Source organism: Pristiophorus japonicus, chromosome 32, assembly GCF_044704955.1.
Source record: "Pristiophorus japonicus isolate sPriJap1 chromosome 32, sPriJap1.hap1, whole genome shotgun sequence".
NCBI classification, from domain to species: Eukaryota; Metazoa; Chordata; class Chondrichthyes; family Pristiophoridae; genus Pristiophorus; species Pristiophorus japonicus.
The window spans coordinates 10,138,119-10,162,541 of record NC_092008.1 but is presented as its reverse complement, the minus strand read 5'-3'; the positions used below and the strand labels follow the sequence as shown (position 1 = coordinate 10,162,541).

At 55.2% G+C, this 24,423-nt stretch overlaps 1 protein-coding gene across 1 annotated transcript; it reads right to left on the bottom strand.

The window, feature by feature from the left end:
* Positions 1–7,234: 7,234 nt before the first annotated feature.
* Positions 7,235–23,858, bottom strand: LOC139240616 (CXXC-type zinc finger protein 1-like). Its single transcript, XM_070869171.1, has 7 exons — positions 23,125–23,858; positions 20,534–20,644; positions 16,377–16,426; positions 14,949–15,045; positions 14,537–14,689; positions 9,909–10,057; positions 7,235–7,528 (listed from the first exon to the last, which is right to left on the bottom strand). Exons 1-6 carry the CDS (start codon positions 23,398–23,400, stop codon positions 9,911–9,913), a joined length of 834 nt encoding a protein of 277 aa, XP_070725272.1. The 5' UTR covers positions 23,401–23,858; the 3' UTR covers positions 7,235–7,528; positions 9,909–9,910.
* Positions 23,859–24,423: the final 565 nt, after the last annotated feature.

The following is a 24,423-nucleotide window of genomic DNA, read 5'->3' as shown; positions in this document are numbered from 1 at the left end:
GAGGGGAGTGGAGTGGAGTGGAGGGTGGGGGGAGGGGAGTGGGTGGGGGGAGTGGAGGGTGGGGGGAGGGGAGTGGAGTGGAGGGTGGGGGGAGGGAGTGGGTGGGGGGAGGGGAGTAGAGTGGAGGGTGGGGGGAGGGGAGTGGAGGGTGGGGGGAGGGGAGTGGAGTAAGTGGGGAGAGTGCGAGGGGGGACGACAACAACAATATCTTGCATTTACGCAGCGCCTTATGATGTAGCGCAACGTCCCCAGGGCGCTCTGCCGTTGTGAGCCGAAACAAATAAATCCTACCCCGAACCGCTTGGGGAGAAATGACGGCAGATGACCAAAAGCCGAAGGCGCTGCCTCCGCCAGGATCACCAGAAGAACGCGGCACAGAAGGAGGCCACTCGGCGCATCGAGACTCCCTAAGCAAGCGCTCCACTCGGAACTCCTTCACGGCAAACGAGCCAAAGGTGGGCAGAGGAAACGTTACAGGGACCACCCTCAAAGCCTCCCTGATAAAGTGCAACATCCCTGGGCCCAAAGACCAGTCCGCCCAACGTGGAGGAAGTGCATCCGGGAGGGCGCTGAGCACCTCGAGTCTCGTCGCCGAGAGCGTGCAGAAACCAAGCGCAGGCAGCGGAAGGAGCGTGCGGCAAACCAGTCCCACCCTCCCCTTCCCTCAACCACTGTCTGTCCCACCTGTGACAGGGACTGTGGTTCCCCGTATTGGACTGTTCAGCCACCTAAGGACTCGTGTTAAGAGAGGAAGCAAGTCTTCCTCGATCCCGAGGGACTGCCTATGATGATGATGATGTCCAATAATTGAGAAACCAGCTTTGGCTCGTTGGTGCCCACTGATCAGTAAATCAACAACTAACAGACAGCGACCTTGGACCTGTGATCTCGCACGGCAAGTGCACGTGACCTATAACCTGCTGCGTTTGTTAGCGAAATGATCAAGGTGAGTATTTGTTCTTTTTGATCAATGTGGCACCTTTAGTGAACGGTGGGAGAAGTTCCTCTTTTGCAACCACAGGACGTCACAAAGCGCTTCAGATGAAGGATCTTTTTCGAAGTGTGGTCACTGTTGTAATGTGGGAAACACGGCAGCCAAACTGTGCACAGCAAGCTCCCACCCACAGCAATGTGACAATGATCATCTGGTTTTTTTCTGATGTTGGTTGAGGGATAAACATTGACCCCAGGACACCGGGGAGAACGCCCCCTGCTCTTCTTCCAATAGTGCCACGGGATCTTTGCATCCATCCGAGAGAGAACAGATGAGAGCCTCGGGTTAAACATCTTATCACGAAAGATGGCACCTCCGACAGTGCGGCGCTCCCTCAGTACCGCCCCTCCGACAGTGCGGCGCTCCCTCAGTACTGCCCCTCCGACAGTGCGGCGCTCCCTCAGTACTGCCCCTCCGACAGTGCGGCGCTCCCTCAGTACCGCCCCTCCGACAGTGCGGCGCTCCCTCAGTACCGCCCCTCCGACAGTGCGGCGCTCCCTCAGTACCGCCCCTCCGACAGTGCGGCGCTCCCTCAGTACCGCCCCTCCGACAGTGCGGGGCTCCCTCAGTACTGCCCCTCCGACAGTGCGGTGCTCCCTCAGTACTGCCCCTCCGACAGTGCGGGGCTCCCTCAGTACTGCCCCTCCGACAGTGCGGCGCTCCCTCAGTACCGCACCTCCGACAGTACGGCGCTCCCTCAGTACCGCCCCTCCGACAGTGCGGTGCTCCCTCAGTACTGCCCCTCCGACAGTGCGGTGCTCCCTCAGTACTGCCCCTCCGACAGTGCGGCGCTACCTCAGTACTGCCCCTCCGACAGTGCGGTGCTCCCTCAGTACTGCCCCTCCGACAGTGCGGCGCTCCCTCAGTACTGCCCCTCCGACAGTGCGGCGCTCCCTCAGTACTGCCCCTCCGACAGTGCGGCGCTCCCTCAGTACTGCCCCTCCGACAGTGCGGCACTCCCTCAGTACTGACCCTCCGACAGTGCGGCGCTCCCTCAGTACTGCCCCTCCGACAGTGCGGTGCTCCCTCAGTACCGTCGCTCACGTCCGGTGGTCGCGAAAGGCACTATAGAAATGCAAGTCTTTGTGTTTTGTATCGGGTAGGTGTGGCTCTGTATTTCAGTCAGCCCACGCCGATAAGTAAGTGCAGGAGTTACAGACACTTGGGATAGGAGACTGGTACCAGGACGCGATGAGCTGCCTCCCTTCGCGGAGACTGTCTGCACGCTATCTAATCGGTCCCTCCGACAGTGCTCCGAGGGCCTCCTGCTGCACTGCCCGAGGTACAGATTCCTTGTCATTCAGTGCACGCACACACACACACACACACACACTGGTGCTATTGTGGGTCACAGCAGTGTGAAATTAATCAGCACAGGAATCTGCCCAGCGCACAGCGATTGTGCCGGAGGCCAGGTCTCCTTTCGCTGCTCTGGGAGGCTGCTGCCCTCAGGCTGGTAGATCGTGACTGATAGGAATCCTGCATCCGGGGGGAGAGGGAAAGGCAAATATCAGAGACACGCGAGACTGCTCTGCTGACCAACTGCAATCTCTCAGTACTGAGGGAGCGCCGCACTGTTGGAGGGGCAGTACTGAGGGAGCCCCGCACTGTCGGAGGGGCAGTACTGAGGGAGCGCCGTACTGTCGGAGGGGCAGTACTGAGGGAGCCCCGCACTGTCGGAGGGGCAGTACTGAGGGAGCCCCGCACTGTCGGAGGGGCAGTACTGAGGGAGCCCCGCACTGTCGGAGGGGCAGTACTGAGGGAGCACCGCACTGTCGGAGGGGCAGTACTGAGGGAGCCCCGCACTGTCGGAGGGGCAGTACTGAGGGAGCCCCGCACTGTCGGAGGGGCAGTACTGAGGGAGCCCCGCACTGTCGGAGGGGCAGTACTGAGGGAGCCCCGCACTGTCGGAGGGGCAGTACTGAGGGAGCCCCGCACTGTCGGAGGGGCAGTACTGAGGGAGCCCCGCACTGTCGGAGGGGCAGTACTGAGGGAGCACCGCACTGTCGGAGGGGCAGTACTGAGGGAGCCCCGCACTGTCGGAGGGGCAGTACTGAGGGAGCACCGCACTGTCGGAGGGGCAGTACTGAGGGAGTGCCGCACTGTCGGAGGGGCAGTACTGAGGGAGCACTGCACTGTTGGAGGGGGCAAGTTTACTCGACGAGCGGAGACGTTCATCAATTGATTGAAATCGAAGGACCACTGATGGCTCGGACGGATCAATGCACGCCAAGAGCAAACGACAGAAGAGTGGGTCGATTGATGAACAACAGGAAACGTTGGTGAATGAATGAAACCAGCAGTGGGCGGGTGGGTGGTTGCCAGACAGAACGGCCAGCACTTTATCATCTGCCGAACGTGCCTTGTGACAGTAACAGAGCGAGAGTCCCCCCTTCGAGCCCCGCTCTCTCGGTTCCCCTCCGCTGCTCAGTATTCAGCCCAAGGACTGACGACTTGCAATTCTCGCTGAACACTCCCAGTCACCCAACCAATCGTCAGCTGCGCAGGGGAGGGGACAAACCTGCTGTGCAGCTCCGCCCCAGTGCCCAGCTTCTGGACAATTTCATTTATATAGCGCCTTTCGTAAAACGTGTCTGGGCGCTTCACAGGAAAGACTATCAAACAGAATTTGACACCGAACCACATTAGAGAGAGCGGACCAAAAGCTGGGTCAGAGGTCGGTTTTAAGGAGCATCTTGAAGGAGGAGAGAGAGGAGGAGAGGTTTAGGGAGGGAGTTCCAGAGCTTGGGGCCCAGGCAACAGAAGGCACGGCCACCGATGGTGGAGCGATTATAATCAGGGATGGTCAGGAGGGCAGAATTAGAGGAGTGCAGACATCTCGGGGGGGGTTGTGGGGCTGGAGGGGGTTACAGAGATAGGGAGGGGTGTAGGGGCTGGAGGAGGATACAGAGATAGGGAGGGGTTTAGGGGCTGGAGGAGATTACAGAGATAGGGAGGGGTGTAGGGGCTGGAGGAGGTTACAGAGATAGGGAGCGGTGTCGGGGCTGGAGGAGGTTAGAGATAGAGAGGGGTGTAGGGGCTGGAGGAGGTTACAGAGATAGGGAGGGGTGTAGGGGCTGGAGGGGGTTGCAGAGATAGGGAGGGGTGTAGGGGCTGGAGGAGGTTACAGAGATAGGGAGGGGTGTAGGGGCTGGAGGAGGTTACAGAGATAGGGAGGGGTGTAGGGGCTGGAGGGGGTTACAGAGATAGGGAGGGGTGTAGGGGCTGGAGGAGGTTACAGAGATAGGGAGGGGTGTAGGGGCTGGAGGAGGTTACAGAGATAGGGAAGGGTGTCAGGGCTGGAGGAGGTTAGAGATAGAGAGGGGTGTAGGGCTGGAGGAGGTCACAGGGATAGGGAGGGGACGAGGCTATGAACTGATTTTGCAAACAAGTATGAGAATTTTGAAATCGAGTCGTTGCTTAACCGGGTGCCAATGTAGGTCAGTGAGCACAGAGGGTGATGGGTGAGTGGGACTCGGTGCCAGTTCGGACACGGGGCAGCGAGCACAGGGGGTGATGGGTGAGCGGGACTCGGTGCGAGTTAGGACACGGGTCAGTGAGCACAGGGGGTGATGGGTGAGCGGGACTCGGTGCGAGTTAGGACACGGGGGCAGCCGAGATTTGGATCACCTCTAGTTTACTTCGGGCAGAATGTGGGAGGCCAGCCAGGAGTGTGTTGGAATAGTCAAGTCTGGAGGTAACAAAGGCAGGAATGTGGGCTTCAGCAGCAGATGAGCTGAGGCAGGGGGCGGAGACGGGCGTTGTTACGGAGGGGGCAACAGGCGGGTTTAGTTATGTTGTGGATATGTGGCCGTAAGCTCATTTCAGGGTCAGATATAACACCGAGATTGCGAACAGTCTGGTTCAGCCTCAGACAGGAGTTGGGGAGAGGGAGGGAGGGTGTCGGGGGCTGGGGAACGGAGTTTGTGGCGGGGACCGAAAACAATGGCTTCGGTCTTCCCCAACATCCAACTGGAGAAAATGTCTGTTGACCCAGAACTGGATGTGGGACAAGCAGTCGGACAATTGAGAGAGCGTGGAGGGGTGGAGAGAAGTGGGGGTGGGGTAGAGCTGGGTGTGTCAGCGTACATGTGGAAACTGAGGCTGTGTTTGCGGATGATGTCGCCAAGAGGCAGCGTGTAGATGAGAAATAGGAGGGGGCCAAGGACAGATCCTTGGGGGGGCACCAGAGGTAACGATGTGGGGGTGGGAAGAGAAGCTGTTGCAGGAGGTTCTCGGGCTACGATGAGATGGATAAGAATGGAACCAGGCGAGTGCAGTCCCACCCAGCTGGACGATGGTGGAGAGGTGTTGGATGAGGGTGGAGTGGTCAAACGTGTCAAAGGCTGCAGACAGGTCCAGGAGGACGAGGAGGGATAGTCTACCTTTGTCACACTCACACAGGATGTCATTTGTGACTTTGATGAGAGCTGTTTCGGTCCTGTGGCAGGGGCGGAAGCCGGACTGGAGAGATTCAAACATGGCGTTGTGGGAAGAGGCAGAGGCGACCGAACGGATGGTCTCAATCTTAGAGACTAAGAAATCCATGAGCTCCTCACACTTATTGTCGGAGGTGAGGGTGGTGACTGGGGAGTGAGTTTAAGGAGACGGTTAACAGTGGAGAATAGTAGCCGGGAGGAGGTTTATCTTTACATTCCCAGAATGATTGTGGAATAGGGGGCGATTTTGTCAGATAATGCTCTCTGTGGGCCAACCAGATCTGGTGATGAATTGCTCAACCAGTTGTCCACCATATCCGTTCAAGTCTGCGTCCCTTGGACTTGAGGGAGTGAAGATCAGGGCTGTACCGGGGGGAACGACCAGGATCGGAGTCATTGTTCTAACAGGGACTGGGGCATGAAAGGTGGAGGTGAGGGTGTTGGTTGAGCAGATCAGTGGCTGCAGAAGTGTCACGGTGAATGGAGGGTCAGAGGCTGGACAGTTGGGAGTTCCTGAGTGCAGGTGTAAGAGAGTCGGGAGGGAGATATTTCCAGGGGCGGACACAGGAGGAGGTAGGGTGGGGGGAGGGGGGAGGGGGATGTGGGTGGAGAGCGAGACAAGGAAGTGGTCAGAGATGGCCTTATCTGCGACCGACACGATGGGAGTCGGGAGGCCACGAGAGATGGCAAGGTCGAGGGGGTGGCCATGAATATGGGTTGGGGAGTTCTCATGGAGGGGCAGATTGAGGGAGGGCAGGAGGCTGGTGAACTCAAAAGGAGGGAGAGCGTGGGGAGTCGAGATGGAGGTGGAAATCACCGAGGGTGAGAAGTTGCTCGATGCAGAGGCTGAGGGAGGGAAGCAGTTGAGGAGATCTCCGTGATAAAATGTTTATGGTACGTGGGAGGGCGGGAGAGCAGGGGAATTGTAACTGAGAGGTGTGAGGGGTGGGATAGGCCGAGATGCCCAGAGGAGGAGCAGGGGGACGGACCTGGGGGGTGATTGGGTGATGAGAGCTATACTGCCACCACGGCGGTCTGCGGCAGGCCAAGGGGCGGGTAGGCGTCATTTAAATACTCAGTTCCCTCAGTACCGCCCCTCCGACAGTGCGGCGCTCCCTCAGCACTGCCCCTCCGACAGTGCAGCACACTGTCAGTACCGCCCCTCCGACAGTGCGGCGCTCCCTCAGTACTGCCCCTCCGACAGTGCAGCACACTGTCAGTACCGCCCCTCCGACAGTGCGGCGCTCCCTCAGCACTGCCCCTCCGACAGTGCGGCGCTCCCTCAGTACTGCCCCTCCGACAGTGCAGCACACTGTCAGTACCGCCCCTCCGACAGTGCGGCACTCCCTCAGTACCGCCCCTCCGACAGTGCGGCGCTCCCTCAGTACTGCCCCTCCGACAGTGCGGCGCTTCCTCAGCGCTGCCCCTCCGACAGTGCGGCGCTCCCTCAGCACCGCCCCTCCGACAGTGCGGCGCTCCCTCAGCACCGCCCCTCCGACAGTGCGGCGCTCCCTCAGCACCGCCCCTCCGACACTCCCTCAGCACTGCACTGGGAGTGTTGGGCCTAGATTTTTGTGCTCGAGTCTCTGGAGTGGGCCTTGAACCGAGAGCCTTCTAACTTGGCGGCGAGGATGTGACCCACTCAGCCGCCGCTGGAAAGGTGGTGGTGGGGTTTTGGGGCAGAAGCAGGAACCCTGGGGGTGGGGCTGGGTGCTGTTATTGTCTTTCTATTGTCCCTAAAAGCTCCCCGAGCCACCTCCCGGAACTCTCAGGCAGACGCCGGCAGTAAGAAATAGACAGGAATATTTATTACATTTACAGGTGACATGAGAGAGGACATAAAAATCAGAATTTACAAACCGAGTTCTGTACAGAGTTCGCTTCCGTTAAAATACAAACGGGTCTGTGCTGCACCGCTCCTTTGCCGAGTCGGCCTGGCGACGTCCCCCGCTTGCTGAAAGCAGCCTCAAGTTGTGGATCGAGAGACAGCAGGCCGGCTCACCGAGGACCAGGTGCGGGGTGCACAGCCCGTGCGTCTGTGCGTAAAAAAAGACACTGCTCGTGGCCTCCTCTCGTGGACACAAAATAGCACCTCCTGCAACGACAGACACAACACGTTTATTGGCAAATCAGAAAAAGTACAGGCAGTTTTCAGACTGTCGAGCGAAGCAGGAGGTAACTCTCGCTCTTCAATGGTGAGGGCAGGGGGGTGGGGGAGCCCCGCACTTCATCGGGGTTACATAAGAAATGGGAGCAGGCCATTCGGCCCCTCGAGCATTCAACGCAAGACCTGGATTTCTCCAGCCCCCGTCACAACCACCGGGCGTCTCAAAGCGCTTCACAGACAATCAAGTGCATTTCTTCAACGGCAGTCACTGTTGCAATGTGGGAAACGCGGCAGTCAATTTGCGCACAGCAAGCTCCCACACAGAGCGCTGCGATAACGACCCAGATCATGTGTTTTTGTGATGTTGGTCGAGGGATAAATATCGGCCCCAGGACACCGGAGAGAACTCCTCCCTGCTCCTCTTCAAAATCGTGCCCTGGGATCTTTTCATCCACCTGAGGGGGCAGACGGGGCCTCGGTTTAATGTCTCATCCCAAAAGATGGCATCTCCGATAGTGCAGCGCTCTCTCAGTACCACCCCTCCGACAGTGCAGCACACTGTCAGTACTGCCCCTCCGACAGTGCGGCGCTCCCTCAGTACTGCCCCTCCGACAGTGCGGCGCTCCCTCGGTACTGCCCCTCCGACAGTGCGGCGCTCCCTCGGTACTGCCCCTCCGACAGTGCGGCGCTCCCTCAGTACCGCCCCTCCGACAGTGCGGCGCTCCCTCAGTACCGCCCCTCCGACAGTGCGGCGCTCCCTCAGTACCACCCCTCCGACAGTGCGGCGCTCTCTCAGTACCGCCCCTCCGACAGTGCGGCGCTCCCTCAGTACTGCCCCCTCCGACAGTGCGGTGCTCCCTCAGTACTGCCCCCTCCGACAGTGCGGGGCTCCCTCAGTACCACCCCTCCGACAGTGCGGCGCTCTCTCAGTACCGCCCCTCCGACAGTGCGGCGCTCCTTCAGTACTGCCCCCTCCGACAGTGCGGGGCTCCCTCAGTACCACCCCTCCGACAGTGCGGCGCTCTCTCAGTACTGCCCCTCCGACAGTGCGGCGCTCTCTCAGTCGTGCCCCTCCGACAGTGCAGTGCTCTCTCAGTACTGCCCCTCCGACAGTGCGGCGCTCTCTCAGTACTGCCCCTCAGACAGTGCTGCGCTCCCTCAGTATTGCACTGGGAGTGTCAGCCTACATTTACGTGCTCAAGTCCCTGGAGTTTGTCTTGAACCCACAACCTTCTGACACAAAGTGTGCTGCCCACTGAGCCACCCCTCTTCCTCTCGCTCCATCTCCATAACCCTCTATTCCCTTCTCCCCCGTGTGTTTATCCAGCGTCCCCTTAAATGCATCGATACTATTCGCCTCAACCCCTCCCTGTGGCAGCGAGTTCCACATTCTCACCGCTCTCTGGGTAAAGGGGTTTCTCCTGAATTCCTCATTGGATAGCTTGGTGACGATCTTATATTGATGGCCCCCTGGTTCTGGTCTCCCCCACACCAGTGGACACACCATCATCTCTACGTCTACCCGATTGAACCCTTTTGTAATCGTAAAGACCTCGATCGGGTCACCCCTTGGCCTTCTAGGACGATACCAGAAATACGGGGGTATACAGATCAGGAAAGGATGAACAGGCTGGGTCTCTTTTCTCTGGAAAAGAGAAGGTTGAGGGGTGACCTAATAGAGGTCTTTAAAATGATGAAAGGTTTTGATCGAGTGGATACAGAGTGTTTTCACTTGTGGGGAAGAGCATAACTAGAGGCCATCAATATAAGATAGTCACCCAGAAACCCAATGGGGAATTCAGGAGAAACATCTTCACCCAGAGAGCGGTGAGAATGTGGAACTCACTGCCACAGGGAGGGGTCGAGGTGAATAGTATCGAGGCATTTAAGGGGAGGCTGGACAAGTATATGGGGGAGAAGGGAATAGAGGGATATGGAGATAGAGTTAGATGAGGAAAGACGGGAGGAGGCTCGAGTGGAGCATAAACGCCGGCATGGACTGGTTGGGCCGAACGGCCCGTTACTGTGCCGTATATCCGGTGTAATCCAGGGCACCGCACTTTAGGAAGGACATGAAGGCTTGGCGAGGGTGCACAAGAGATTTACTGGAATGGCTCCAGGGGTGAGGGACTTCAGTGACGTGGAGAGACTGGAGAAGCTGGGGTTGTTCTCCTCGGAGCAGAGAAGGTTGAGAGGGAGATTTGATCGAGATGTTCACAATCACGAGAGGTTTCGATCGAGGTAATTCACTTTTGGAGAGTACAGGACAGAAACAGCGAGACACTGGGAGTCTCCGGGGTTTGCTCTCCGCGCAGACGGCTACACGCGGGTTATCGCGCACCGGCGGGCGGGCTCGGGGCCCACTGACCTTCACCGCTCCTTGTTAGACCGCAGGTCGGTGGTGACGGGGTCGTGCTGTATGGTCTGATGCAGCATCAACGCCAGGAGTCCGGCACGGTTCGCCATCGCCATCCTCACGTTCCGCTCCTGCTCGAATAACTCGTCCAACTTGTACCACTGTCACACAGTAAGGGTTAAAGGTCAGTCAGTGACACAGGGCGCTGGGGGAGAGGGGTTACTGAGTGACAGTGTGAGGGAGCTGGATTAACATCAGTACAGATACAGTCAGTAACACAGGGCTCTGGGGGAGAGGGGTTACTGAGTGACAGTGTGAGGGAGCTGGATTAACATCAGTACAGATACAGTCAGTGACACAGGGCTCTGGGGGAGAGGGGTTACTGAGTGACAGTGTGAGGGAGCTGGATTAACATCAGTACAGATACAGTCAGTGACACAGGGCGCTGGGGGAGAGGGGTTACTAAGTGACAGTGTGAGGGAGCTGGATTAACATCAGTACAGATACAGTCAGTAACACAGGGAGCTGGAGGAGAGGCGTTACTGAGTGACAGTGTGAGGGAGCTGGATTAACATCAGTACAGATACAGTCAGTAACACAGGGAGCTGGAGGAGAGGCGTTACTGAGTGACAGTGTGAGGGAGCTGGATTAATATCAGTACAGATACAGTCAGTAACACAGGGTGCTGGGGGAGAGGGGTTACTGAGTGACAGTGTGAGGGAGCTGGATTAACATCAGTACAGATACAGTCAGTAACACAGGGTGCTGGGGGAGAGGGGTTACTGAGTGACAGTGTGAGGGAGCTGGATTAACATCAGTAGAGATACAGTCAGTGACACAGGGCGCTGGGGGAGAGGGGTTACTGAGTGACAGTGTGAGGGAGCTGGATTATCATCAGTACAGATACAGTCAGTAACACAGGGCACTGGGGGAGAGGGGTTACTGAGTGACAGTGTGAGGGAGCTGGATTAACATCAGTAGAGATACAGTCAGTGACACAGGGTGCTGGGGGAGAGGGGTTACTGAGTGACAGTGTGAGGGAGCTGGATTATCATCAGTACAGATACAGTCAGTAACACAGGGCGCTGGGGGAAAGGGGTTACTGAGTGACAGTGTGAGGGAACTGGATTAACATCGATAGAGATACAGTCAGTAACACAGGGTGCTGGGGGAGAGGGGTTACTGAGTGACAGTGTGAGGGAGCTGGATTAACATCAGTACAGATACAGTCAGTAATACAGGGCACTGGGGGAGAGGTTACTGAGTGACAGTGTGAGGGAGCTGGATTAACATCAGTACAGATACAGTCAGTAACAGGGAGCTGGAGGAGAGGGGTTACTTAGTGACAGTGAGAGGGAGCTGGATTATCAGTACAGATACAGTCAGTAACACAGGGCGCTGGGGGAGAGGGGTTACTGAGTGACAGTGTGAGGGAGCTGGATTATCAGAACATAAGAACATAAGAATTAGGAACAGGAGTAGGCCATCTAGCCCCTCGAGCCTGCTCCGCCATTCAACAAGATCATGGCTGATCTGGCCGTGGACTCAGCTCCACTTACCCGCCCGCTCCCCGTAACCCTTAATTCCCTTATTGGTTAAAAATCTATCTATCTGTGACTTGAAAACATTCAATGAGCTAGCCTCAACTGCTTCCTTGGGCAGAGAATTCCACAGATTCACAACCCTCTGGGAGAAGAAATTCCTTCTCAACTCGGTTTTAAATTGGCTCCCCCGTATTTTGAGGCTGTGCCCCCTAGTTCTAGTCTCCTCGACCAGTGGAAACAACCTCTCTGCCTCTATCTTGTCTATCCCTTTCATTATTTTAAATGTTTCTATAAGATCACCCCTCATCCTTCTGAACTCCAACGAGTAAAGACCCAGTCTACTCAATCTATCATCATAAGGTAACCCCCTCATCTCCGGAATCAGCCTCGTGAATCATCTCTGTACCCCCTCCAAAGCTAGTATATCCTTCCTTAAGTAAGGTGACCAAAACTGCACGCAGTACTCCAGGTGCGGCCTCACCAATACCCTGTACTGTTGCAGCAGGACCTCCCTGCTTTTGTACTCCATCCCTCTCGCAATGAAGGCCAACATCCCAGTCGCCTTCCTGATTACCTGCTGCACCTGCAAACTAACTTTTTGTGATTCATGTACAAGGACCCCCAGGTCCCTCTGCACCACAGCATGTTGTAATTTCTCCCCATTCAAATAATATTCCCTTTTACTGTTTTTTTTCCCCAAGGTGGATGACCTCACACTTTCCGACATTGTATTCCATCTGCCAAACCTTAGCCCATTCGCTTAACCTATCCAAATATCCTTGCAGCCTCTCTGAGTCCTCTACACAACCCGCTTTCCCACTAATCTTAGTGTCATCTGCAAATTTTGTTACACTACACTCTGTCCCCTCCTCTAGGTCATCTATGTATATTGTAAACAGTTGTGGTCCCAGCGCTGATCCCTGTGGCACACCACTAACCACTGATTTCCAACTGGAAAAGGACCCATTGATCCCGACTCTCTGTTTTCTGTTCGCCAGCCAATTCTCTATCCATGCTAATACATTTCCTCTGACTCCGCGTACCTTTATCTTCTGCAGTAACCTTTTGTGTGGCAGCTTATCGAATGCCTTTTGGAAATCTAAATACACCACATCCATCGGTACACCTCTATCCACCATGCTCATTATATCCTCAAAGAATTCCAGTAAATTAGTTAAACATGATTTCCCCTTCATGAATCCATGCTGCGTCTGCTTGATTGCACTATTCCTATCCAGATGTCCCGCTATTTCTTCCTTAATGATAGTTTCAAGCATTTTCCCCACTACAGATGTTAAACTAACCGGCCTATAGTTACCTGCCTTTTGTCTGCCCCCTTTTTAAAACAGAGGCGTTACATTAGCTGCTTTCCAATCTGCTGGTACCTCCCCAGAGTCCAGAGAATTTTGGTAGATTATAACGAATGCATCTGCTATAACTTCCGCCATCTCTTTTAATACCCTGGGATGCATTTCATCAGGACCAGGGGACTTGTCTACCTTTAATCCCATTAGTCTGTCCAGCACTACCCCCCTAGTGATAGTGATCATCTCAAGGTCCTCCCTTCCTACATGCCTATGACCAGCAATTTTTGGCATGGTTTCTGTGTCTTCCACTGTGAAGACCGAAGCAAAATAATTGTTTAAGGTCTCAGCCATTTCCACATTTCCCATTATTAAATCCCCCATTTCATCTTCTAAGGGACCAACATTTACTTTAGTCACTCTTTTCCGTTTTATATATCTGTAAAAGCTTTTCCTATCTGTTTTTATGTTTTGCGCAAGTTTACCTTCGTAATCTATCTTCCCTTTCATTATTGCTTTTTTAGTCATTCTTTGCTGTTGCTTAAAATCTTCCCAATCCTCTAGTTTCCCACTAACCTTGGCCACCTTATACGCATTGGTCTTTGATTTGATACTTTCCTTTATTTCCTTGGTTATCCACGGCTGGTTATCTCTTCTCTTGCCGCCCTTCTTTTTCACTGGAATATATTTTTGTTGCGCATTATGAAAGAGCTCCTTAAAAGTCCTCCACTGTTCCTCAATTGTGCCACCGTTTAGTCCTTGTTTCCAGTCTACTTTAGCCAACTCAGCCCTCATTCCACTGTAGCCTCCTTTGTTTAAGCATAGTACTCTCGTTTCTGACACAACTTCCTCATCCTCAATCTGTATTACAAATTCAACCATATTGTGATCACTCATTCCGAGAGGATCTTTTACTAGGAGATCGTTTATTATTCCTGTCTCATTACACAGGACCAGATCCAAAATGGCTTGCTCCCTTGTAGGCTCTGTTACATACTGTTCTAAGAAACAATCCCGCATGCATTCTATGAATTCCTCCTCCAGGCTACCCCCTGCGATTTGATTTGACCAATCGATATGTAGGTTAAAATCCCCCATAACTGCTGCCGTTCCTTTTTCACATGCCTCCATTATTCCCTCGATAAACATCAGTACAGGTAGAGTCAGTGACACAGGGCGCTGGGGGAGTGGGCTTACTGAGTGACAGTGTGAGGAAGCTGGATTAACATCAGTACAAATACAGTCAGTAACACAGGGCGCTGGGGGAGAGGGGTTACTGAGTGACAGTGTGAGCGAGCTGGATTAACATCAGTACAGATACAGTCAGTAACACAGGGTGCTGGGGGAGAGGGGTTACTGAGTGACAGTGTGAGGGAGCTGGATTAACATCAGTACAGATACAGTCAGTGACACAGGGCGCTGGGGGAGAGGGGTTACTGAGTGACAGTGTGAGGGAGCTGGATTAACATCAGTACAGATACAGTCAGTAACACAAGGTGCTGGGGGAGAGGGGTTACTGAGTGACAGTGTGAGGGAGCTGGATTAACATCAGTACAGATACAGTCAGTAACACAAGGTGCTGGGGGAGAGGGGTTACTGAGTGACAGTGTGAGGGAGCTGGATTAACATCAGTACAGATACAGTCAGTAACACAGGGCACTGGGGGAGAGGGGTTACTGAGTGACAGTGTGAGGGAGCTGGATTAACATCAGTACAGATACAGTCAGTAACACAAGGTGCTGGGGGAGGGGGGTTACTGAGCGTGTTGCGGGGGAGACGCGGGGACACGTACCACGCGCACGCGCTCCAGGTCCACCTCCGCCCTTCGCAGCTTCTCCCAGCAGTAGTGTTTGTTGCACTTGCGTTTGGCCACTCGGCAGAAATCGCCCGTCAGCTCGAAGACATCCTTCACCATCGGGCAGCCGCACACCTCATCCACGGAGATCTGGGAATCAACCGCACGGGGTTAGATACAGAGTAAAGCTCCCTCTACACTGTCCCATCAAACACTCCCAGGGCAGGTACAGGGGGTTAGATACAGAGTAAAGCTCCCTCTACACTGTCCCATCAAACACTCCCAGGGCAGGTACAGGGGGTTAGATACAGAGTAAAGCTCCCTCTACACTGTCCCATCAAACACTCCCAGGGCAGGTACAGGGGGTTAGATACAGAGTAAAGCAGAGGTTGAAGCAGCAGGACGTTACCTTGGGGTCTCGCGAATGCTCAGGACACAGGACCTGCAGCCTCTTGCAGTAGGTCTTGCTCTGGGTGTTGTACACGTCGCAGAATAGTCGCGTGGCCCTGCGGAGGGAGAGAGAGAGAGAACGTCAGCGTTAGCGGCAGGGTCATCGTCCCCTGCTCCCCACAGGCTCCGTGGACAGGAGGGTTGCCGGCTGCACGCACACAGTGCAGGCTGGGGGAAGTGTTCGGGCAGGAAAGGGGGCAGAGATAATAATGGGCAGGCTGGTCAACAGAGAGAGAGGAGTCGCTCAGCTTTCTGACGGGGTGCAATCCTAAGCCAGTGTCGCCCTGACCATCTCCCGCACCACACAGACAGCAATAAACCTTCCTCCTCCTCTCCCCTCCCAGCATCAAACGCCCCTCAACGGGCAGTCTCTCTCTCCGTTACCCTCCCTCGAAGAGACAGCTCTGTGCCCAGTTACCCCCCCTCCCCTCGAAGGGGCAGCTCTGTGTCCAGTTACCCCCCCCCTCCCCTCGAAGGGACTGCTCTGTGCCCAGTTACCCCCCCCTCCCCTCGAAGGGGCAGCTCTGTGCCCAGTTACCCCCCCTCCCCTCGAAGGGGCAGCTCTGTGCCCAGTTACCCCCCTCCCCTCGAAGGGGCAGCTCTGTGCCCAGTTACCCCCCGTCCCCTCGAATGGACAGCTCTGTGCCCAGTTACCCCCCTCCCCTCGAATGGACAGCTCTGTGCCCAGTTACCCCCCCCCCTCGAAGGGACAGCTCTGTGCCCAGTTACCCCCCCCTCCCCTCGAAGGGGCAGCTCTGTGCCCAGTTACCCCCCCCTCCCCTCGAAGGGGCAGCTCTGTGCCCAGTTACCCCCCCCTCGAAGGGACAGCTCTGTGCCCAGTTACCCCCCCTCCCCTCGAAGGGGCAGCTCTGTGCCCAGTTACCCCCCCCTCGAAGGGACAGCTCTGTGCCCAGTTACCCCCCCTCCCCTCGAAGGGACAGCTCTGTGCCCAGTTACCCCCCCTCCCCTCGAAGGGGCAGCTCTGTGTCCAGTTACCCCCCCTCCCCTCGAAGGGGCAGCTCTGTGTCCAGTTACCCCCCCTCCCCTCGAAGGGGCAGCTCTGTGTCCAGTTACCCCCCCTCCCCTCGAAGGGACAGCTCTGTGCCCAGTTACCCCCCTCCCCTCGAAGGGGCAGCTCTGTGCCCAGTTATCCCCCCTGCCCTCGAATAGACAGCTGTGTCCAGTTATCCCCCTCCCCTCGAAGGGGCAGCTCTGTGCCCAGTTACTCACCCCTCCCCTCGAAGGGGCAGCTCTGTGCCCAGTTACTCACCCCTCCCCTCGAAGGGACAGCTCTGTGCCCAGTTACCCCCCTCCCCTCGAAGGGGCAGCTCTGTGCCCAGTTACCCCCCCTCCCCTCGAAGGGGCAGCTCTGTGCCCAGTTACTCACCCCTCGATGCGGGTTGGGTACATGGATCCAAACGACGTCTGACTCTCGTACTGCAAGTGAAAGAGAGAGAGAGAGAGAGGGTGAGTGACAATGGAGAGTGTGCATCCTGCGTATAAAGTGGTCTCCCCCACCCCTCTATTCCCGGTGGGGAGGAGGCAGGGCAGTACCATTACATCTGGCCACTGGAGGGAACAGGACTGTATGCTCTGCAGTGCGACATATCCTCTGACAGCGAGATGGCCAAGTGACGGGGTGGGGGGGGAAAATCATAGAATGATGTAGCACAGAAAGAGGCCATTCAGCCCCTCGAGCCCAGTGCTGTGCCGGCTCTGTGACAGAGCGACCCCAATCAGTCCCACACTCCCCCCTGCCCTTTCCCCACAGCCCGGCACATGTCCCCTTCCAGTATTTATCCAATTCCCCGGTTTGAAAGTCACGATCGAATCTGCTCCCACCGAGCTTTCAGGCAGCGCGTTCCCGATCACAACAACTCGCTGCGTAAACACATTCTTCCCCATCTCCCCCTCTGGTTCCATCGCCGATTATCGTCAATCTGTGTCCCTCTGGTTACCCGCCCTCCTGCCCCCCGGGGAACAGCTTCTCCCGATCCACTCGATCAAAAACCCCTCGTCATTGTGAACACCTCGATTAAATCTCCCCTCAACCTTCTCTGCTCCGAGGAGAACAACCCCGGCTTCTCCAGTCTCTCCCCGTCACTGAGGGCCCTCATCCCCCGGGACCATTCTGGGGAATCTCCTCCAACCAGTGATTTATAAAGATTTAGCATAACTTCCTTGCTTTTGTGCTCTATATCTCTGTTTATAAAGCCCAGAATCATGTGTGCTTTTTCAACAGCTTTCTCAACCTGCCCTGTCACCTTAAAAGATTTGCGTACAAACATTCCCAGGTCTCTCTGTTCCTGCAGCCCCTTTAGTTTATGCAGGTTGAACCTTCCTTATCTGGATCAGGGATTTTTTCCGAACGAGGGGTGGTCGCGTTAAATCGGATGGTGCAGGTACTGAGCAAGGGGATATCAGGGCTGGCTGACTTGGGGCTGGGAGTGCGGCAGAGAGACCATTGGGGGGGTGGGGGGTGGGGCAGTGTATCGCGGGGTCGGGGCAGCGATTGCGGGAGTCGGCAGCGAGGAAGGACTTCAATTTGTTCACGTCGGAGCTCTGCGCACGCGCCGCCCGGTGGCCGGGAATGGTTCTGGACGAGGGGTGGTTCTGGATAAGAGAGTTCTGGATAAGGGAGGTTTGACCTGTACTGCCTCTTCGCATTCTTCCGACCAGAATCAGCACCTCACACTTCTCTGCGTTAAATTGTGTCTGCCACAAGTTTGCCCATTTCACGAGTCTATGTGCTCCTGAAGTTGGTTACTATTCTCCTCACTGTTTACTACACACCTGAGTTTCTTATCATCTGCAAACTTTGAAATGATGCCCTGTACACCCAAGTCCAGGTCATGAATATATCAAAAATACTTGTAGACTGAAAAACAACATGCTACCACTGACCCTTAAATCCCATGGGCTTCAGTTTTGCTAACAAGACTATCATGTGGCACTTTGTCAAACACCTTTTGAAAGTCCATACACACAACATCCGCCGCACTACCCTCATCAACATGCTCCGTGACTTCTCCAATGCAATTCACCTTGCAGACAGTCTTCATCATCACAGGCAGTCCCTCGGAATCGAGGAAGACTTGCTTCCACTCCAAAAGTGAGTTCTCAGGTGACTGAACAGTCCAATACGGGGAACCACAGTCCCTGTCACAGGTGGGACAGACAGTGGTTGAGGGAAGGGGAGGGTGGGACTGGTTTGCCGCATGCTCCTTCCGCTGCCTGCGCTTGGTTTCTGCACGCTCTCGGCGACGAGACTCGAGGTGCTCAGCGCCTTCCCGGATGCACTTCCTCCACTTAGGGCGGATTGGTCTTTGGCCAAGGACTCCCAGGTGTCGGTGGGGATGTTGCACTTTATCAGGGAGGCTTTGAGGGTGCTCCCTGTAACGTTTCCTCTGCCCATCTTTGGCTCGTTTGCCGTGAAGGAGTTCCGAGTAGAGCGCTTGCTTTGGGAGTCTCGTGTCTGGGGCATGCGGACAATGTGGCCCTGCCCAGCGGAGCTGGTCGAGTGTGGTCAGTGCTTCGATGCTGGGGATGTTGGGCCTGGTCGAGGACGCTAACGTTGGTGCGTCTGTCCTCCCGGGGGATTTGTAGGATCTTGCGGAGACAGCGTTGGTGGTATTTCTCCAGCGACTTGAGGTGTCTACTGTACGTGGTCCATGTCTCTGAGCCATACAGGAGGGCGGGTATTACTACAACCCTGTAGACCATGAGCTTGGTGGCAGATCTGAGGGCCTGATCATCGAACTGCTGGCCAAGAACGGGGAGACACTCATCAAGGACACAGAGGCAGTCAGGACCCGCTGGAAGGAGCACTTCGAAGAACTCCTTTGGCAAACAGTATCTTCTCTCGACACTCACTCCTCTTGGTAACGGCGCTCAAATTTCTTTCCCCCACCTAATGTCCTCCCCAAGCTTGGTGCCAATCAACTGATTGCACACACACACATGCAAGCTGGCCACCAAAGGCCATCACCTCAAGGACAGCAAACCCGAACCTCGCAACCAGGGAGGGGAACAAGCTCCCAAGGCGAAGCATAGAAAATAGGTGCAGGAGTAGGCTATTCGGCCCTTCGAGCCTGCACCACCATTCAATATGATCATGGCTGATCATTCAACTTCAGTACCCCATTCCTGCTTTCTCTCCATACCCCTTGATCCTTTTAGCTGTAAGGGCCACATCTAACTCCCTTTTGAATATATCCAATGAACTGGCCTCAACAACTTTCTGTGGTAGAGAATTCCACAGGTTCACCACTCTCTGGGTGAAGAAGTTTCTCCTCATCTCGGTCCTAAATGGCTTACCCCTTATCCTTAGACTGTGACCCCTGGTTCTGGACTTCCCCAACATCGGGAACATTCTTCCTGCATCTAACCTGTCCAGTCCCGTCAGAATTTTATATGTTTCCATGAGATCCCCTCTCATTCTTTTAAATTCCAGTGAAGAAAAGCCCAGTCGATCCAGTCTTTCTTCATATGTCAGTCCTGCCATCCCAGGAATCAGTCTGGTGAACCTTCGCTGCACTCCCTCAATAGCAAGAATGTCCTTCCTCAGATTAGGAGACCAAAACTGAACACAATATTCCAGGTGAGGTCTCACTCAGGCCCTGTACAACTGCAGTAAGACCTCCCTGCTCCTATACTCAAATCCTCTCGCTATGAAGGGATGGGCCTTCACCGACCGTTGGAAGGGGGACAGATCCTTCAACAGAGGGAGCGGGTGGGGGTGGCTCCCTCCTGTCGGGCAGAGGCGAGGAGGGAGAAGAATGGCCAACAATAATCCATCGGGACCAGAGTATGGCCAGGGGAATCACTTGTGAGGCGAAGGACGGGTAAAGTCGTGAAATCTTACAGCACAGAAGAAGCCCATTGCCCTAATCGTTTCACAAGGTCCTGTCCTTTCATTCCTTCAAGGGGGACTGCAGAACAAGGGGACATAACCTTAAAATTAGAAGCCAGGCCATTCACAAAGCACATTTTCACAGACAATTGGCAGCGGGAATCTGAAACTCCATCCCACAAAAGGTTGTGGATGCTGGCGGCCAATTGGAGCTTTCAAGACAGATTTTCGTTGGATGAGAATATCAAGGGTCATGGAGAGAAGATGGAGATGTGGTACAGGTCAGCTATTCTAATGGAATTATGGAACAGGCTCGAGGGGGTGAACAGCCTCCTCCTGTTCCTAATGCAACAGGCTCGAGGGGCTGAATGACATTACTTTGAATCCGGAGCGGGGGGGCACTCTGGTGCGATAGAGGCACCAATCAGGAACGCCCCCACCCCCCACGCTCAGTCCCACCAGTTTGCGAGACAGTGGCAGAGTGGAACCCCAATGCTCTGACCCGCTTTATGGAACTTTCCCACAATGCAATTGGCTATCTTGTCTTCCTTCCCGATTAACCAATCGGAAGGGAGAAAACGATGGCACTGACAACAGTGAGCCAATCAGCAAAGAACGTATTTGCACACACAACACAGAGACAGACAATATTCTGAGCACTGTGTTGCCCTGGGTGGAACTGACTCCGGTACCTTGGCATAGCAACGTTCCATGTGTTTCAGGGCAGTTTTGGGATTGATGGGATGGCCACAGGACACACAGAAAATCTGGAAATCAGCCTCCTCGCTGTCGCCTTCGTTCACCTGTCAAAGGGAGAAGAGCAAGATTATGAGGCCTGGCTGGTGATGGCAACAACACATCTACAGGCACTGTGCACAATCCCAATCGACTCAACCTCTTCCCATTCACTCTCATTGTACACAATCCCAATGGACCAAAACCCCTTCCCATTCACTCCCAATGCACCCAGCCCCTTCCCATTCACTCCCACTGTACACAATACAAATGGACCCAACCCCTGCCCATTCACTCCCAATGCACCCAACCCCTTCCCATTCACTCCCACTATACACAATCCCAATGGACCCAACCCCTTCCCATTCACTCCCAATGCACCCAACCCCTTCCCATTCACTCCCACTATACACAATCCCAATGGACCCAACCCCTTCCCATTCACTCCCAGTGTACACAAAACAAATGGACCCAACCCCTTCCCATTCACTCCCAATGCACCCAACCCCTTCCCATTCACTCCCACTGAACACAATCCCAATGGACCCAACCCCTTCCCATTCACTCCCACTGTACACAATACAAATGGACCCAACCCCTTCCCATTCACTCCCACTGTACACAATACAAATGGACCCAACCCCTTCCCATTCACTCCCACTGTACACAATCCCAATGGACCCAACCCCTTCCCATTCACTCCCACTGTACACAATACAAATGGACCCAACCCCTTCCCATTCACTCCCAGTGTGCACAATCCCAATGGACCCAACCCCTTCCCATTCACTCCCACTGTACACAATCCCAATGGACCCAACCCATTCCCATTCACTCCCATTGTACACAATCTCACTGGACCCAAACCCCTTCCCATTCACTCCCACTGTACACAATCTCGATGGACCAAACCCCTTCCCATTCACTCCCATTGTACACAATCCCAATGGACCCAACCCCTTCCCATTCTCTCCCACTGTACACAATCTCACTGGACCCAACCCCTTCCCATTCACTCCCACTGTACACAATCCCACTGGACCTAAACCCCTTCCCATTCACTCCCATTGTACACAATCCCACTGGACCCAACCCCTTCCCATTCACTCCCAATGTACACAATCCCACTGGACCTAAACCCCTTCCCATTCACTCTCATTGTACACAATCCCAATGGACCCAACTCCTTCCCATTCACTCCCAGTGTGCACAGTCCCAATGGACCCAAACCCTTGCCATTCACTCCCAGTGTGCACAGTCTCAATGGACCCAACTCCTTCCCATTCACTCCCAGTGTGCACATTCCCAATGGACCCAAACCCCTTCCCATTCACTCCCATTGTACACAATCCAACGGACACAAACCCTTCCCATTCACTCCCACTGTACACAATCCCAATGGACCCAACCCCTTCCCATTCACTCCCACTGTACACAATCCCAATGGACCCAACCCCTTCCCATTCACTCCCACTGTACACAATACAAATGGACCCAACCCCTTCCCATTCACTCCCAGTGTGCACAATCCCAATGGACCCAACCCCTTCCCATTCACTCCCACTGTACACAATCCCAATGGACCCAACCCATTCCCATTCACTCCCATTGTACACAATCTCACTGGACCCAAACCCCTTCCCATTCACTCCCACTGTACACAATCTCGATGGACCAAACCCCTTCCCATTCACTCCCATTGTACACAATCCCAATGGACCCAACCCCTTCCCATTCTCTCCCACTGTACACAATCTCACTGGACCCAACCCCTTCCCATTCACTCCCACTGTACACAATCCCACTGGACCTAAACCCCTTCCCATTCACTCCCATTGTACACAATCCCACTGGACCCAACCCCTTCCCATTCACTCCCAATGTACACAATCCCACTGGACCTAAACCCCTTCCCATTCACTCTCATTGTACACAATCCCAATGGACCCAACTCCTTCCCATTCACTCCCAGTGTGCACAGTCCCAATGGACCCAAACCCTTGCCATTCACTCCCAGTGTGCACAGTCTCAATGGACCCAACTCCTTCCCATTCACTCCCAGTGTGCACATTCCCAATGGACCCAAACCCCTTCCCATTCACTCCCATTGTACACAATCCAACGGACACAAACCCTTCCCATTCACTCCCACTGTACACAATCCCAATGGACCCAACCCCTTCCCATTCACTCCCACTGTCCACAATCCAAATGGGCGCAACCCCTTCCATTCACTCCCAATGGACCCAACCCATTCACTCCCATTGTACACAATCTCACTGGACCCAAACCCCTTCCCTCTCATTGTACATTCCCAATGGACCCAACCCCTTCCCATTCACTCCCACTGTACACAATCCCAATGGACCCAAACCCTTCCCATTCACTCCCATTGTACACAATCCCAATGGACCCAACCCCTTCCCATTCACTCCCAGTGTACACAATCCCAATGGACCCAACCCCTTCCCATTCACTCCCACTGTACACAATCCCAATGGCCTTGACCCCCCCCCCATTCCCTCGCACTGCCCTGCGCCCCGCTCACCTCCTCGTCCTCCTTGATGGACTGCTGCTTGGCCTTGGCAATGATGGTCTCCAGCTCGTGGAACTTGCGCTCCATCTCCTGCAGCTTGCAGCGGGCCTGCTGCTGGTCCCTTCGGATCTTCTCCAGCAGCTTCTTGCCGTGCTCCTCGGCGATGCAGGGGCTCTGCTGCCACTGCTGGATGCGCTGCGGCAGGATCTCGTAGATGCGGCTGCGGAGCGAGCACAGCGCACGGGCGGTCACGGAGAGGGCTGGGGCGCGCGCACCGGAAAGGTGCATTTACAGGCCGCCCGAGGAGCAGAAATCAGACAAAACCTGACACCCAGCCAGAGGAGGAGATGTTAGGGACAGGTCACTAAAAACTGGGTCACTTTTGAGGGAGAAAATGAAAGAAGCTCCCACTCACAGCAATGTGATAATCACCAGAGACTCTGTTGTGGTGATGTTGGTCAAGGGATTATTATCGGCCCCAGGACACCGGGGAGAACTCCCCCTGCTCGTCTTCCAATAGTGGCCCCGGGATCTTTTACATTCACCCGAGAGGGCAGACAGGGGCCTCGGTTTAATGTCTCATCCGAAAGACGGCGCCTCCGACAGTGCAGCACTCCCTCAGTACTGCCTCTCCGACAGTGCGGCACTCCCTCAGTACCGCCCCTCCGACAGTGCAGCACTCCCTCAGTACCGCCCCTCCGACAGTGCGGCGCACCCTCAGTACTGCCCCCTCCGACAGTGCGGCGCTCCCTCAGTACTGCCCCTCCGACAGTGCGGCACTCCCTCAGTACTGCCCCTCCGACAGTGCGGCGCTTCCTCAGTACCGCCCCTCCGACAGTGCGGCGCTCCCTCAGTACTGCCCCTCCGACAGTGCGGGGCTCCCTCAGTACTGCCCCTCCGACAGTGCGGCGCTCCCTCAGTACTGCCCCTCCGACAGTGCGGCGCTCCCTCAGTACTGCCCCTCCCTCAGTACCGCCCCTCCGACAGTGCGGCGCTCCCTCAGCACTGCACTGGGAATGTTCGCCTCAAATTTTTGTGCGGAGAGGTTTAGGAAGATAATTCCAGAGCTCGGAACCCAGGCAGCTAAAGGCACGGCCGCCAACGGTGGAGCGATGGAAATCGGGGGATGTGCAAGAGGCCAGAATTGGAGGAAAGCAGAGATATCGTAGGGATGTAGGGGTTGGAGGAGGTTACAGAGATAGGGAGGGGTGTAGGGGCTGGAGGAGGTTACAGAGATAGGGAGGGGTGTAGGGGCTGGAGGAGGTTACAGAGATAGGGAGGGGTGTCGGGGCTGGAAGGGATTACAGAGAT

Bases quoted from the DNA above. Each gene is read 5' to 3' on its own strand.
- LOC139240616 (XM_070869171.1), bottom strand. From the start codon at position 23,400: ATGCACCTTTCCGGTGCGCGCGCCCCAGCCCTCTCCGTGACCGCCCGT. The intron at 20,645-23,124 runs GTGAGCGGGGCG...TCCCTTTGACAG, and splicing joins CCATCAAGGAGGACGAGGAG to GTGAACGAAGGCGACAGCGA. The intron at 16,427-20,533 runs GTACCGGAGTCA...TTTCACTTGCAG, and splicing joins TGGAACGTTGCTATGCCAAG to TACGAGAGTCAGACGTCGTT.